A 17,163-nucleotide genomic window follows, 5' to 3' on the forward strand; every position below is an offset into this window, starting at 1 on the left:
AGCAATGGCAGCGAGCACAAGAAAATAAGAGGCAAAACGGGGATTTCTGAGTAAGTCCCCCCTCCCGGGGCTGAGAAGGCTCAGTCAGATCTACTGGTTTGTTTCCAGGTGACTCTCTCCTACAGAACTATGACAACAGTCACAGTAAGAACTTCCAGGTAACTAGTAATTATTGTCAAAACATCTACACCACCAACAGCACTAAAATGACAAATAAGAATAATATCAAACTTCATTTCTTGACTACCAGAAAGTGAATGATAAGGGATCAACCTATAATTTATTATTATTATTTTTTTTTTTTGGTTTTTGCAAGGCAATGGGGTTAAGTGGCTTGCCCAAGGCTACAATTTATTCTTAAAGGGCCAATGATTTTGAGATGCTTTTCCTTCAGGGAAAGATTTCAATCTCTAAGGTTGCTGGAGCTGAAAAGTTCAGTGTCCTGAAGCCAAGTGGGGGGGCAGAGTCTCTATCCACCACATAAAGGCTGACTGCAAGGATTTTTTTAAAAATGTATTTAAGGCAATGGGATTAAGTGACTTGCCCAAGGTCACACAGCTAGGCAATTATTAAGTGTCTCAGGTTGAATTTCAACTCAAGTCCTCCTAACTTGACTGTGAGTCTTTCCAGCTCAGGAGGGGCTGCCAGCACTGAGCTCTGCAGGAAGTTCAGGAGGGTGCAAGCGTCAGACACTGGGGAGGAGGGTGGTATAGCTAGAGAGAAGATAAATGACAAATAAGGGGTCTGTCGCTTAGAGACTGAATAAGGCAGAAGCATGATTAAACAAGCACGAATCTGTCTGTCAGATCCCAACTAATCAAAAACTGAAATGGGTTCCAACAACCAACTAAGGTCACAATCAAAATCAAAGGCAGACCTATCTACTAAGTTTCAATGGAGGTCTCCATAGATTGCTCTCTCCAGTTAATAATGTCAGACGATGTCTGAGTATCTGGCTCACACAAAAATCTGTGTTTTGAGGCAAAATGCAAACTTTTGAACTGTCACACAATCAAACCTGGCCGGATTTTCATGAGGACAAGAAACTGGAGAGTGCCTTTGTTGCTGCTTTATGTATGAAATAAAACTATGGACAAAAGAACAGAAGTCAACTGGAAGCCTACCTTTTACCCCTAATAGTCGACTTCTAACAACTTATAATTTATTATTTCCCTGAAGTCACCATTATCTGATTTAGAAAATAAGAGACACTGAGGTTCTGTTTGTTAGTAGATGGGAAGAGGAGCTATGTATGGGGGAATAAAGAATAACATTTTGTGAACTGCAGTTACCCAATCAATCTAGATTTCAGGTCTCTTAAGGAAGAATATGATAAAAAGTAAATTGTGTTGGTACCAGCATTAATGCTGACTGAATCTAAATTGTTTGGGTAACACTTAAAATATCCAAATCCTTTGTCTTGCATGAAATAAGCATTGAATATTTGTTGAATAAGTAAACTTAGTCCATCCTATTCCCTTTCCCATAATACATACTTGTATCATCTCAAAACACACATCATGACCATTGGAACATAAAGCTGTCTGAAAAGAACAGGGCAATTAGCAGTGGAACTCCTGCGAACTGAGCTCTGTGGGCAGGATTCTAAAGAAGCTGCTGGGGCTCAAACAGGATTTAAAAGTTGCTGCTGAAAAAGGATGGGGTTTTCCTCAAATACAAAATTTGTTTTTCAAATACAAAGTAAGAGAGGCCAAGAAAGTCACCCCTTAAACAAGGCCCTTCTTCCTTGGAATACCTGCCAACCCCCAGGAAAGAGAGGATGGTCATGTGGCAGTGCCCGCAAGGAACAGCAAGTGCCACTGGGCTCAGACTCTGGCCTCAGTCTGCTCCAAATTAAATAAACAATAGGTCGTCATTGCCATGTTCTGGGTGGGACTGCCCAAGGTGAGGCCCCAGTCCTCCTGACCATTGGCTGGCCGTGGAGCCAAAGTCACCCTGGTGCCCAGTCCCAGGACAGGGCACCAGACCACATCCAAGTTGCTTCCTCCTCCTCCATCAGCATTGGTCCCCTCAAGCTGTAGTCACCCCCAGTCACCCTCACCCCTGTGAGGAATGGGTACTCAGAGGGGCCACACATCTACTTGGTGGGCACACCTCATGGCCTGGCCCCCTCCATTTCCAGCTGCTGAGCATGGGGGCTCCTGAGGAGCCCCGGGACCCCTACCCTGACCTAGGCTGGAGGGAAGCCCGCGTTGTGCACACACCCCCTGGGTGGGCTCTGGCCTTACCTTACACAATAGCAACTGCTAGCTAAGCAAGCTCTTTATCGCGGCTTAACCCCAGAAAGGTGCGAAGCGTAAGGAGACTGCATGCCCAGGGTAAGCCACAGAGCAGGTGGGCCAGCAGCGGTGGACTGTGGGGCCCCAGGCGCAGCCGGGGCCAGGGTCAGGCGGGGCAGAGGCTGATGGTGGACTGTGAAGGAGGGCCGGGAAACCTTGTGGGGGAGGGCCGCCAGCTTGATAGACAGAGAAGCGTTAGCCTGCAGAGCAGCGGCCCCGGAGGGTGGTCCTGAGGCCTGGGGAACAGGAAGGGCTGCCAGGGGCTCGGGGTTAGAAGCAGCCAGGAAGGGAGGGGGGGGAGCTAGGGTGGCTGGAGCGGGGGGAGTGGGGTGCGGAAGGGACTGTGGCGGCCCTCGGGTAGGGGGCTGGGGGGCTCGAGCCTCGCTACATGATCCTACGCTAGGGGCAGGGGCCTGGAAGGAGGAGGAGGTGGGGGTGACCACAGCCTGCACTGGGTTTAAGCTTAGCATGGTGCTGCTACAGACAGCACTGCTGCTGAAACTGGCTCCAAACTGATGAGAAGAGGCAGAAGGCACCGCATGGGGGAAAACACCTGCAAACAGGAGAGAAAAACTGAGCTTCAACAGGGAGGCCGGGCCAGGGGCTCTGAGGAGCCAGTCGCCGCCAGCGCGTGGCATACACTTAAGACACACGGGGTGAGCGCTGGCCATGGGAGCCGAGGCGGGCAGGAGGCCCTGGCTCAGAGGAGGGAGGGCCTTGGTCCAGGCAGGAGGGCTGTGCCGAGAGCAGGGCGGGCTTGGAACCTGGGCAGCTGGCTCCTAGCCATCCTTTTCTTCAGTTTTCCTTTTTAGGCCCTGGTGAGGAAATGACTTGCCCAAGGTCAGCCAGTTCTCTGACCTGGTCCTCCAGCCTGGGCCATGCTCTGCATACCCTGCAGCACCACCTGGAGACTGCGGAGGACCACCAGGATTCACCCAACAGGGTCTACACGGGTGATGCCCGGGGTGGGGGGCACACCCAAACCAAAGGACTGTCCAAATTCTCTGTAATGGCCATAAGGAGGGAGTCAAAGAGGGTAAAGCACAGCCAGTGAGGGGGACAGGGACCTCAGACAAAGCAGAGAATTCCTCCAAGGGAGGTCCAGGGGGTGCCCCGCTGGTTCAGAGGCCTCAAGACAAAAGCCTGGCTTCTATCATTTACCACACTGTGAACCTAGGGAAGTCACGTCTGCCTGGGTCTCAGTTTCCTGAAGTGGAAAATGAGGGGGATGAGAAGAGATGACCGTGGAGGGCCCCTGGGATCCAGGCCCTTCCCCGCAAAGCCACCAAGGGGAGGCTCTGCCGACTTACCTCCAACTGTTCCACCTGTAACCCCAGAAGAGAAGTTTCCCATAGAGTGAGAATTTGTCAATCTGGTCGCAGCTGATGACACGTGGACCAAACTGGCAGCAGCAGGCATGGAATTAAATAAAGACTGCAATACTGAAGAGCCTGCCACCGAGCTGAGGTTGGCCTGCAGGGACATAGGGCCCAGGGGGAACTGGGATCCAGTGGTAAAAGTGTTGAGGAAAGGGTGGTGCGTCGAGACGGAAGAAGCAGTGTGGCCTGTGGCAGAGGTCGCTGTGGAAAGGCCCTTGCCGTTGAGGAGGCCTCCAGGAGGCACAGCAGCAGCGGCGGAAATGAAGAGATTGTGGCCGTTTTTGAACTCCAACTCCCGGTCCCGCCCTTTGCCAGCCTTGCCGTTGTGCTGCAGGGAGCCCTTGTCGGAAGGCCCCCCCAGCTGCAGGGCCAGGTCTAGTACTTCTTTGCTCCGGCCTCCGACCCTCTGTAACTCTTCCCCCTTCATACTTCCGAGACCATCCAGCTGTCTCTTATTCAGAAAAGGGTTGACATCTGAACTGTCCTTGCTCCGCTGGGCCTGAAAACCCAAAGGGGAGCTTAAGCCGGCCACCTCGGTGGTCTTGTGAGAAAGAGAAGCACCATCGTGAAAGCTGTGTAAACTCATATCAGCAGCAGACAGCCCCCCTGTATAGGAAAATCCATTGGAGGAGTTGGTGTTGGGGCTGAGACCACCGGACCCTGACAAAGAACTGGAGAAGTTTTTCCTTGTGTGCACGGAGATCTTGGCATCAATGGCCATTGTGTCTTCTGAGGATGGCCGGAAGGCAAACAGGGAGTTCTGGCTCAGGGATGAAGCTGACTGTAAGGGGCTGTCGGATGTTTTAGTAATGTTGATGTCTGATATCGGTGAAAAGGTAGACTTCCATTTACTACTGTTGATGCCTTCAGTCAGCTGGGTTTGCTTCCTTCCTGTAAGGCCACCACCTGTTGGGAAAAAGAACAAAAAACAAGTTCAATCAATCCTCTGATTGAGGAAGGGTAAAGGTCAGGTTTATTTGATGGGAGTCCGGCACTTTTACAACTGCATAATTGAGCTCCCAACCTGGCTCCTAAGGGTGATGCAAACCAGCAGACTGACCTGAGGAAAAGATGGCAAAGAGCGTAAGGACTACTGAACAAGAGAATCAAACACTAGGAAAGGGAAGAAGCAGATCCAAAGCGGGGAATGTGGGCCATCAATAAAGATGAGAAGCATCATGAGGGAAAAAAAACGGCAAAGAAGAAAGCTCTTTTCCAATAAATAAACACCCCCAAAACATTCCCTACCACCACTTATCACGGGTAAAAGAATTGAAAATAATAATTGAGTGTACAATTCCACTAACCTGCGAACATTTCAGTGTCCATCAGTGGCAACATACCATGTACATGTGTAAAAGGACTTGTGACATTATCAGTTGGTCACACAGGAAGGAAGGTTACAGCTTGTACGAAAGTGAACTAAGATCGGTTATTCCATATAAAGAAAGAAAACACAAGAAGAAGCTAGATAGAAGGCTAGAGAGAAGGGGGGTGGGGTGGGGGGGGAAGGGAGCAAAAGAGCAACTGGCAGCCTACCTTGGGCAAGCATCAATTCTGGAAGGTCTGAAGCCTATTCTCCATCAGAAGGATCTAGCAGGAAATATCAAACACAGGGACGTTCCATAACTTATTTACTTACCATTTTCTGTTTTTTGGGGAGATTTGCTCTCTAGAGAGATTGTTGCAATTTTCCGTTCAATCCTAAGAAGAGAGAAGGAAATGTTTACTTTATATACCACATTTTAGTCTTTCACCTAAAGAAAAGACCCTTTATAACTGCAGAAAACTAGAGAAATCTCTGTATTACTAAAGGGAACAATAATGGGATCAGTCAAAGCACTGGGTTCAAATGGTGGAACCATTCTTGATATAAATTAAGACAATTCAAATCAATTTCATTTTCTTTTTCTAAAATGAATTTAACAATTACAAATACAGGTTCAAAGGACTGTTGGAAATAGAGGCATTTATATATCACAAAACAGCCTAAAAATTAAAATTTAATTATAACTTGAATTCAGAGGTTGAACATAAATGGTTTTTTAAATTCAGAAAAAAAATAGATTACAGTGGAAAGAAAATGATTAGATGAAGAACATTTGGGTTCAAATTCCATTTCTGAGAAACAAAACTCTTGGGATCATGGATCATCATATAAGTGTTTAGTATGCTAGGCAATTCTCAATAGGCTTTAATTTGCAGGCTCCTATAACAATAAAAACAAATAGCTAGACTCTCTAACACACCCCCCAAAAGGGTCCAAAGGGGAAGGTTCGTAATTGCTATTAAATCAAATTTTCTTTACTCAGGTGAACCTATGTTTGTTACAAATATATACAGCAATTTTCGAAAAAGGGAAAAAGCTCAAACTATAGTAGAAGCCATATTATTAGGGAAAAGGATTACTAACAATGAAGAAAAAAGAGATGTACTCATATCAAGGCCCTCATTTGTGCATAATATAGTAGTGGAAGTTGTGGGTCAGCAATTTAGAGTGCAGAGTTCAGATTACTGGCTATTCCCAAGGTTCTTTCAGAGGGTCATGATGTCAACACTATTTTCTTTTTTTTGCAAGGCAAATGGGATTAACTGGCTTGCCCAAAGCCACACGTAGCTAGGTAATTATTAAATGTCTGAGACTGGATTTGAACCCAAGTACTCCTGACTCCAAGGCCGGTGCTTTATCCACTACGCCACATAGCCGCCACCCCACCTTCACTGTTTTCTTCTAATATTTCTTTTGAAAAATTATTTTTGGTTAAAATTTTGTTAAAAGGCAATAGGTTATCATTTTTAAATGAGTTAATATTTCATAATTTTATCAGTTCTAATTTCTAATATGGTAAACTTTGCTGGAGAAATAAAAGCATTTTGGAATCTACAATTATTTTTGTAGAGATTAATAAGTTTAAGACTGCTCCAGGTCAAAGGATATGGGCATTTTCGTCATCTTCCTTTTTATATGTATTAATTCAAAACTACTTCCAATTTTTATTGATTCCAAAATTTATTGATTTACAATTAAACTAACTATACTTAGTATATCTACTCCCCATAATCCCAGCAATACTGATTTCCTTTTGACATATGTAAATTTCCTGGTCCTGGGGCTGAAAACTTGGATATTTAAAAGATTTTTACTGTTATTTTCTGGGTTTGTTTACACCAGTAGAGCATTCCAGAGAGCCATTTTTAATTTTTTTGGTTTGGTTTTTTTGCAAAGCAATTGGAGTAAGTGACTTGCCAAAGTCACACAACTAGGTAATTAGCATTTGAACTCAGGTCCTCTTGACTTAAGGGTCAGTGCTCTATCCCTATCTATAAAGATTGTAACCTTTTTGTTTGCTTTTTGCAAGGCAGTGGGATTAAGTCTAGGGCACACAGCTAGTTAATTATTAAGTGTCTGAGACAGGATTGGAACTCAGGTCCTCCTGACTCCAGAGCCGGGGCTCTGTCCAATGGACCACCTAGCTGCCCCCTTTAAATGATTTTAAAAGGAAAAAGAAGAGAAGAAAAAGTCTGAAAATATGTACCACATGCATAAAACCCACACTCCCCCCAAAGGACTTGAGGGATGGGGAAGAGAACTAGTTTATTTTTTAGAACTTGGCAGCATTCATCTTGGCTGCTTGATGACTGTTCTTTATACATTCACATTGTTGGGCTAACACATTAATGATCACTTGCTTTCAAGTTCATACAAATGGTATCATGCTTTCCCTGTTCTTCATTATTTCTTAGAACAATTTCCCATTGCATTTTCATATCAAAACTTGTCCCCTGCACAGCAAACTGATGAGAATCAGCATGGTTTCGAATTCCTTTGTTATCAAGGTGCTACCCATAATGCCTGGCACTTAAACGTGTGACTGCCTGCTCTGGAGATGTCCAGGAGGGGAAGCCGAGGGTATGTCATAAGTCAAGAGCTTAGCAACAACTTACACATGATGCAAGACTTGCACGTTATGTTTATTATAGTTAGGGGATGATGTTGCCAACTACCCCACAGCCACTTCTGGTGATGGTCTGAAAGCTGGGCCAGTTCTTGGGCTTTTGAAGGTGGTTTCCCTGCCTTACTGGAAGCACCACAGTGCTCCAGCAAGGCTGGAGACAGAGTATATCTAAGCCCGACTCTCAGTGGAAGGTAAAGATGGATAATTTTCCCGAGTTCAAATGCAGCCTCAGATACTAGCTCTTTGAACTTTGGATAACTGAACAAATAACACCAATGTTGACTATTCTTAACTTTCATAATCTTTGTCAATTTTCTGGTGGTGAGTAGATACCAAGGCTATTTTGATTTGCATTTCCCTCATAACGCAACTTTTCATAAGGCTACTGATCTGCAATTTTTTTGAGATCCATTTATTCATATCCTTTACTACCTAGTGGAGACTGGTTTTTGAAGATTGTCTATATACATTGGGGAAAAGTACATCTATATTTAGCCATATATGTATAGTTGCATAGATCTTGGAGAACAATATAGTGCATTTTCCTCATTGCACTTTCATTCATATCCTAATCACTGGAATTATATTTGTGCAAGAGTTTCAGTTTCATGCAAATAGCCCATTTTTATCTTTTGCAACTGTCTCTATTCCTATTTAAGAATAATTCCTTCAAGTAACAGTGAAAAGTATGTGATTTGATTTTTTAATATGATCTTTAATATTAAGGTCCCATATCTCTTTTGAACCTATAGAATACAGTACAAAATATCAATCTAAAATTATGTTTTGCCACACAGCTTCATAACTTTCTAGGTAGTTATCATCAAATAATTCCCCCTACCCCCAAGGGCAGCTGAACTGAATTCCACTGGCTTTTGATGCTCTCTTGTCTAACCTGTTCCACTGACCTAGTTTTGATGAATGATATACAATCTAGATTTCCTATATAACTTTAGATGGCCAGGATTGTCATTTTTTGGCATAAGAACTGAATTTAGATTACTCATTTTTTTAAAGCATTTTCTAATTGATTTTCTACAAGTCTTGTCTTTTTGTTTTTTGATCATTTGACATATTTCATTATAATTACACAAAAATGATGCCATTGTGGTTTGAATTTATTTGATAATCTGTAATTGGGCTGAAGCTATGACCTAGAGTTGTATCTTTGTTGATTTCCTTGCTTTCCATATAAACCATTATCTGAACTGTGTGTCTAGCATTACAGTTTTTAAACCCTTTCTCTTGTGTTACAAGGATTCCTTGCTTTATTCCTGTGTTAGTCAGGAATTTGGTTTTCAATGGGATTGTGCAGATTTCTTTTCCTAAAATCAAACCCTAAGTAAGATACTATACTCTGATCAGGTTTTAAAATTTTTTGAATCAATGTTGACAGTAATTTTCTCAGAGTGGTGACAAATTCCAAAAAAGTGCCATTTAACAGTACCATTTATAATATTGCCAGACACTAGAACTATGTGGCAAGTGTTTATCAGAAAGAATCCTCATGACAATTCTACAAGGAAGATACTCTCATCTTTTGAGGGTTTTTTTGGTAAGACAATGGAGTTAAGTGACTTGCCCAAGGTCACAGCTAGGTAATTATTGAATGTTTGAGGTCAAATTTGAACATGGGTATTGCTGACTCTGGGGTCTGTGCTCTATCCAACAGCGCCACCTAGCTTCCCCTCAAGATACCCTTATGATTCCCATATTGCAGCTGAGGAGAACCATGTGTGACAGAGGTAGAAGAGAATTGATTAGGGTTATAGAGCTAGTGAGTATCAGATTGGATTTGAAAAGGGGTCTTCCAGATTCCAGGACCAGAGTTCTGTGGACTATGGCATTAATACAATGAACTTAAGAATGCCTGTGGGTCAAATTTAAAAAAACCCCTATTTTGATTCTGTTCTTTTTGCTTTAAATATTTCCCAATTTTATTTCAATCTGGTTCATGATATATGAGCGATATGTTAAACTGTTCTAAAAAAAAATAAACATCTTTTATTTAAGCTTCCCTAGTTAAGATATTAGGATTCTATTTGTCTTCTAAAAATAATCTGGCGGAGTTCTTTCTAAAGCTTGTGGAGTACTAGTACTAACTTTTTTTCTGATAGAATTCTTCTGTAATTCTAAGGTTCTTTAAAATTAGTTCTACTTCCTGATTTTGAGATGGGATTACTGTCTCTATTTCGTCTTGTTAGCTGGGTAAAATAGGTCACCATACACACAAATATATTTCTAGCAACACTTTCTGTGGTAGCAAAGAAAACAAAAGAGATGCTAATGGATGGAGAAAACTTAAATAAGCATTCAATTTTGAATGCTGCAAAATTACAAAGAACTAGCATGGCTTAAAAGAAGTGGTTAAGAATCAGTGGGGTATATTCATATATGTTTTCAAAATTTTTCAAAACAATTTATTCTTCTAATCATTCTTTGTTATATGAGATGGCTCTCTGGAAGGAAAGAGGGAAACAATAGTAAAACCCTGGTGATATCAATGTCAAAAAAATTTATTTTTAAAAAAGTTAGGCAAGAAGTAAAGGATTTTTATTAGCTGTTACAACCCAATGAATTTTAGACAAAGTCTAAAGGAAAGCAGTGTGAAAATTAATCCAATTTAAGAATGAAAATTAGTGGCCAGAGGCTATATAGCCTCCTAAAAATTATCTCTTTCCTACCATTAACATGGAATTTATAACAAGTACTAATTAGAAATAAAGCCAATAAATCTTTTATGTTACCAAATAATAAATCTCCTCAGTTTTATAGATGTTACATTCAAAGAAATAAATGAATGAGGGGCTTGCCTTCCTAAAAATCAAACCTTTCAGGGTATAGTAGATAAAATAAAATGTGCATTATACTTGGAGATATCTAAGTAAAATTTTTCATTTAGATCTTCTACTTAATACACAGTAAGTGTTGAAAATAATTGGAACAAAATCAAAATTTTAAATTTATTCACTTGATAGAATTAACAATTACAGAAATTTCACATAAAAACTTTGGCAGCATAATTCTTTTGGGGGAAATCTTATAATATACACAATTTGGAAATGAGTTCACAAGAAGTTATTAAAATGACACTTTTATTTTACTGGGGTTTTGTTTTTTTTTGGTTTAACTAACAAGCATTTATGTTCTCTCCCTTCTCCCATCCCAGTATGGAGTTAGGGAAGTTGAATGGAGAGAAAAACATCTTGTAACAAATATATCTAGTCATTGTCTCTCTCCCATTCATCCATCTCTCTCTCTCTCTCTCTCACACACACACACACACACAAACACGCACATTTGTATATACACATGTGCTGGTGCATATGCAAATATATACACCCTGTGTTTTTTTAAATGAACAAAAAAATTCTCTCCCTCTCATCCCATCAAACTACTGAGGGAAAAAATGCAAAACAATTATGCATAGCAAAGCAAAACAGATTGCCACATTGGCCACGTCCAAAAAGTAGGACTTCTGCACCCTGAGTCTATTGCCTATCACTCAGGGGGTGAGCAGCACATTTCATCAATGGAGGGGTAAATTGTGCTAAGAAGAGTTCTTAAGTCATTCAAAGTTGTTAGTCATTTGATGACACTGATATTATATAACTTGTTCTTCTGTTTCTGTCAGTTTCAATCTGCATCAATTCATGCATGTCTTCCCAATTTTCTCTGATAGCACCTGTTATAATTTTTTTGCATTGCAATAACATTCCATTAACATTTATCATAATTTATTCAGCCACTTCCCAAATAAAGGGCACTTCTTTAGTTGAGGTTCTTTGGAACAATAAAAAGAGAAACTATGAAGAAGCTTTTGTACATAAGTTCCTTATAACAACCAAATATATAAAAAATTTTGGATACAAGTTCCTTTTCTCTTACTTTGAACTCTTTGGAGTACAGGTCTATAGATATATCATTGGGTCAAAGGAAATATACAAAAGACCAAAGTTCCAAAATAATTTCCATATAAAACATAAGTTGTTGGTGTGGTTATATTAGGAGAGTTTCCAGGACATAGTCATATTTATTTCTTAGATAAATCTCTTCAAGGTATCATGATATATAGTGCTGTCCTAATACAGTGTTACTCATTATATAGTCTGTAATCAGGACTTTTGGTCTTTCTGGAAATCTTTATCAGAGATTTCCATCTCCGCAAAGGGGATAAGACCTTCCAGACAAACTGAAAAGTTAAAAAAAAAAAACAAACCCAAAACAATCTTTTAAAAGGTTTACAGCATTGAGGTGCTCAGATTTGAAGAGCTGACCTGAACTTTTGACAAGATTTTCACGTAGACTTAAATGAAAATGGAACTTCATTAATCAAGAAAAACTATGGGGGTGGCTAGGTGGTGTAGTGGATAAAGCACCGGCCCTGGAGTCAGGTGTACCTGGGTTCAAATCCGGTCTCGGACACTTAATAATTACCTAGCTGTGTGGCCTTGGGCAAGCCGTTTAACCCCATTTGCCTTACAAAAAATACCTAAAAAAAACAAAACAAAAAAAATAAACTATGTTTCTAGCCATTAGGGCTTTGGGTTTTTGTACTGTTTAGGTCATGATAATGTTTTCTTCTCCATGAGAATGGTAAGGAGCTAGGTTTTTCTCTGATCTTCTCACTCATCTTACAGCTTCAAGAAGGTCTCATCACACTGTAGAAGACTTGCTACCAGCCCCTTTTGCCACGTGGCACCTCTGCTGGACTATCCTTATTTTCTGTAGTTAGGCTGTCTTGCAGGATGTTCGGGGTGCCATGTTACGTTTATGACCCCACTTTCCTTTGTATTTCACTGTAACTGAGGTTGTTTCACTGTGCACTTGAATGATCCTTGAAATGCTTGATTTCCCCACACCAAAAGTCGCTGAAATATCTCTAACAGTCACTGAAGTGTGCTCTTTAAGAGCTACAAATTTTGCACGTTTCCTTGGAGTAACATCCATTCTTAAAAACAACAGAATTAAAAACACAATAAAAGAGAGCAATGAAACATAAGCAAATGGAATAAAATCTAGCAATCAAGTGCCAGAAAGCTAATTAACATTAGTGAAACCAAATCAATCTATTTTCATCTGATAAAGGTCAGAAAATCTGAGTCAACTTGGTGTCATTAGAAGAACATATATCTGACCACTGCTGTTACAAAATGGAAATCCTGTGAAAATTATGGTTGTTCTCAAGTATACTCATGTAATACTTTTCTCTCAGAGCTTCTCATGAGTCAAATGAGGTTTGCTCTGAATCACTTCTGACACTGTAATTCTCAATTTCAATATTGATAATTAGAAAAAGGTGTATAGTTTAGATCCTCTAAATCTATGGTTCCAAAAGAATTCATCTCAAGAATCCTTCTGGTACTATAGGCACTAAAATTCTTTTTGAAATATTAAAGCTAAATATTACTAAGATAGCTCACTAAAGTCATGGGAAACCCACCTACAGGAAAGATTAATCCCAAAGGGTTAGCCAAAAGCATTTTGTTTTTTGTTGCTGTTCATAGTAACTCAAAGGCTATGTAGTAGCTAAGGTAGTGAAGACATAGATCACTGGAGAGAATAGTCACAACAAGTATTAATAACTTATTATATAGTTAGTACCAGCATTAGTTATCAAAATGCTAAGGAAAGGTCTTTAAAAATTCTTATTTGGGGGCAGCTAGGTGGTGCAGTAGATAGAGCACCAGCCCTGGAGTCAGGAGTACCTGAGTTCAAATCCAGCCTCAGACACTTAATTACCTAGCTGTGTGGCCTTGGGCAAGCCACTTAACCCCACTGCCTTGCAAAAAAAAAAAAAAAAAAAGCTTATTTTATTATACCTACTTTTATCTCTCAAAAGATGTACCATGTCTCTCCACTGGGCTTTTTTTAAAAGCATCAAATAAAAATCAATCTCAAGAGAAAAAGCACCTGGAACAGAACATGTCAGCCGTCTGCCCTGAGTGTCTAATACGCATAGTACCAGCCTGTACTCTAAAGTCCCAGGAAGCCACTTCCACAAGTAGAAGACCACTGGAAAACTGGCATCCTGGTTTTGGCTCACCTGATACTGTTGTGCTCATCTTCAGATCCTTGCTCTTCATCCGAGGTCAGAGGAGAGTAATGCGCCCCATTCGTCTGGATCAAGGGCTTCTCCTTTTTCAGCACAGGAGGCTGGTCGTTGTCCTGGTAAGGAATAGGAGAGTTCTTCAGGGAGTTTTCAGGGGAGGAAATGGCTGTTATTTCTAAAGGTTGATTAATGTTATTGACCTAGGGATCAAAAACAAAACACACACCACAAAAAACCCAATTAAATGTATTCTTCAAGTAGATCATGTCACCCAAGCATGATTTCCAAATTGCATTTTAATGACCCCTCTGAAAAAAGACCTTCAAGGTTCTTCTTACTACAAACCTATAGGTCTAGAATAGATTTCCACAAAGCACTGAGCTTAAAGTGGGTAAAGAAAAAGGGATAATGTGATACAGCAGAAAGAATATTATATTTTAAGACTGGAGAAAGAGGATGGGATCCCAGTACTGACACGAACAATTTGACCTCAGTAAATCACATATCTCTCAAGGTCTCAAATGACACACCTGAAAAATGAAAGAATAAGATAAAATGACCTCTAAGACAAATTCTTTATCGAACCATTTTATTAACAGAAAGGCATAAATAGTAAAGTTATGATACAAGGAATGATGGGAAGTCCCTTGTGGTGTTCTGAGCTCCCCTTCGGATCTAAAATGACTAGTCTGAATAAGAGCCAGAGCCACTGGTACCATATCAGATATGACTGACAGAATTCTGATGTCCTGACACAGTCCATATCCTGGAGTTTTGTCCACTTGGAATGTCCAGGGTTCAATGTACATCCTGGGCTCTTTTTCCTATATTACACCCATCAGAGACAAACAAACAAATAAAACACATTTCTGGCTGCAGAAACATTCTCAAATTTATGGATTTGTTGCTACCATTTCACCACTATTTACTAAGAATGGTAAGCAACTCTAGGAAGTCTTAATCCTTGAAATTAAGATACTAATTTTACCTACAGCAACAATACTGATGGTGAGAGTCCTGGCTATGCCCAAAGACATGTTTCTGATCATAGAACAGATAAACAATGGAAGCTCAGGACTGTGAGAAATAATACCAAGATCAAAAGGCTAGAGTCAGAAACTTGAAAAAAGTTTTGCAACTCTACAGCCCTAAGACTAGAAGAAACCCAAATCCTTGTAAAATGGGTGAGTGTCTTTGGCTATAAACAAGATAGGAAAGTATCTGATGCAGTCCCTGCCTCTAGGATATGATCCCTTCCTCCAACAAAGATGAATCCACAACAAAGCCTCTGTTTCTTACCATAGAGTTGATGTTGAGGGGCGAGCCTGAAGACTGGGTGAAGAGGCCAGCCACAGATGCCAAGGGTTTGCGCTTGGGAGATACTGCAGAGTTGGCGCTGGGGTTCCCCGTGGAAGATCGCTTCCTCCTGCCCCTCTTCTTGCCCTCTTGCACACAAGCCTGACCGCAGTCTGTGCGGATGCTAGCTGTCAGAGGGCTGTGTTTGTTGGAAGGAGACTGCTTCAGGTTTCCTGTATTGGTTGAGATTGCAAAGAGGATTCTTCTCTTGACTTCATTTTCAGCATCTGAAAAGCCTGAATCTAGTGGGAGATCCCCCATGTTACCTTCAGAAAACAATTTTGTAGTATCCGAGTACTGCAAAATCCCCATCATGCTTTGGGAAGCTCCATTGAGTCGGGGGCTGGCAGCAAGTGGGTGGGCTGGAGAGTTCTGACCGGAGGTCCGGGACTGCATCATGAGTAAAGAAGGATGCTGTGGCGTAGAACTCCGGGAACCCACTGAATTAAAGAGGCTCCCTGAATTGGAGGAATCATCTAGGGCTGCCTGCTCAGCGCCATGGTTAAGATGGGCTGGGCTACTGGAAAGTGTGCCATTGACCGCCAAGGAACCACTATAAGAAAAACCTGTTGGAGACATGGATTATCGTGGCAAAATTCCACAATTTTTTGCTACCATTTTGAAATACATTATTATACCCCAAGTTTCAGACCTTATTCCACCTAGTTCAACATAGGACTTAGATGTAGATTTAGAAAAGGGATCTTAAGGTGGCTGGGAGATAGTTTAATAACTATTTCAATCGAATGGGTTTCCTTTATATTCCAGTGTATTACTTTATGTATTGAGAAATGTTCAGAGAATGAGTCCATAGGCTTAAAAGGGTTACAAAAGAAGCTGCTGTCAAAAAAAAGAGTGAGACACCTTAGAGTGATAACAAGCGCAACGGACACCTTTTCACAAAGAAGTTGAGAACCAGAATTTAAGTCACCAGCAAAAACTCAGAAACAAACAAAAATGAGAAACTTGAGCACCTGACTGTTTCCAGAACAACCTCTGGCCTCCAGGGCTTTCTATACAGCTCTGGGCCTAAGGGCCAGTGGTTTGGGTGTGCCATGTGTTCATATGGCAGCAGGCTGGTAATGTGCAAATCAAGAGTCACTGACACAATGACTGACCAGCCTAGCAAACTCTTGTCAGAACAAGTTGCAAAAGAAGAGCAGGACTCACTGAAGAGGGAATTTCCTCACAAGGGAGTCCCAAATCCTATTGAAATCCAGGTCTAGTTCTACACCCATGAACCAAATCACCTGCGACCATCCCTGTAGATCAGTGACCAATTCTGTCCTGGGCAGTTTTAAAGAGCCAATACATTTGTTGCTCTGGAAAAGGAATCCATAAACCAATTGTAGGGACAGGGAAGAGAAGAGCCACAGGTCATCAAGTGTCAACAAAGGATCATTGAGTGGCTTGGCTTCAACTGGAGTGAGCCAACTGGACTGTGTAGGCCTATTCAACACCAGGGTCTCAGGATCTCAGACACAAGCAGGTGCCTAGGGTGCAGGCCATATTCTAATCCAGTCAAGGAGAACTTCCCCAGTCATTGAACTGCAGACAGAACTCTACGACCCACTATGGAAGCCAGAAAAATATTCAGTTGACTATGTCAAATCCCATATTCCTTCCTTTTGGGGCTAAGAAAACATCTGGAGGCAGAACTCTAGGAGCAAAGGAGGAAATTCATGATCCTGAATTATCATTGTATAAGTTTTCATATGAAAGCCACCAACCCCTGAAGCCAGAAGACTGCCCCCCACCCCATTGGAGTATCCCCTATCTCCCCCCCCACCCCCTGGGCTGAGGTTCAGAGAGATCACAGGTAGGACAACGGGCACAAGGAACTAAAAAGACAGGATGCTCAGGCACCTCCTTCTACTGAATGTTCTTTCCTCATTTTAGGCAAATCTTTCTAAATCTCAGTTTCATTAATTAAAAAAAACTGTTCTGGGTTAAATCTTATTTTCTGCCCTTATGACAAAAGATTAATAATGAATGGCATTAAGCTGTAAGTGAGGCTGGCATTTTTTCTGTTAGCAATACAAAATACCTATTAGGTGCCACAAGTTATTCTCAATACTGAGCACACCAGGACAAACAAGCCTAACTCACAAGGAAATTAT

At 41.4% G+C, this 17,163-nt stretch overlaps 1 protein-coding gene across 7 annotated transcripts in view; it reads right to left on the reverse strand.

Moving 5' to 3' along the window:
- The window catches only part of DOT1L (DOT1 like histone lysine methyltransferase), a 116,762-nt gene that overhangs the window by 6,754 nt on the left and 92,845 nt on the right, over positions 1–17,163 (reverse strand). For 4 of the 7 annotated variants that reach the window (XM_074204628.1, XM_074204630.1, XM_074204629.1 and 1 more), the window contains 5 exons: positions 14,987–15,609; positions 13,682–13,887; positions 5,322–5,383; positions 3,611–4,585; positions 2,250–2,853 (listed from right to left, as the gene is read on the reverse strand). In XM_074204628.1, the coding sequence (XP_074060729.1) occupies positions 2,285–2,853; positions 3,611–4,585; positions 5,322–5,383; positions 13,682–13,887; positions 14,987–15,609 (2,435 nt within the window). In that variant the 3' untranslated portion in view covers positions 2,250–2,284. The remainder of the gene's footprint in view (positions 1–2,249; positions 2,854–3,610; positions 4,586–5,321; positions 5,384–13,681; positions 13,888–14,986; positions 15,610–17,163) is intronic. The other 3 variants (XM_074204632.1, XM_074204631.1, XM_074204633.1) reach the window with 3 other exon arrangements.

Source organism: Macrotis lagotis, chromosome X (genome assembly GCF_037893015.1).
Source record: "Macrotis lagotis isolate mMagLag1 chromosome X, bilby.v1.9.chrom.fasta, whole genome shotgun sequence".
NCBI classification, from domain to species: domain Eukaryota; kingdom Metazoa; phylum Chordata; class Mammalia; order Peramelemorphia; family Peramelidae; genus Macrotis; species Macrotis lagotis.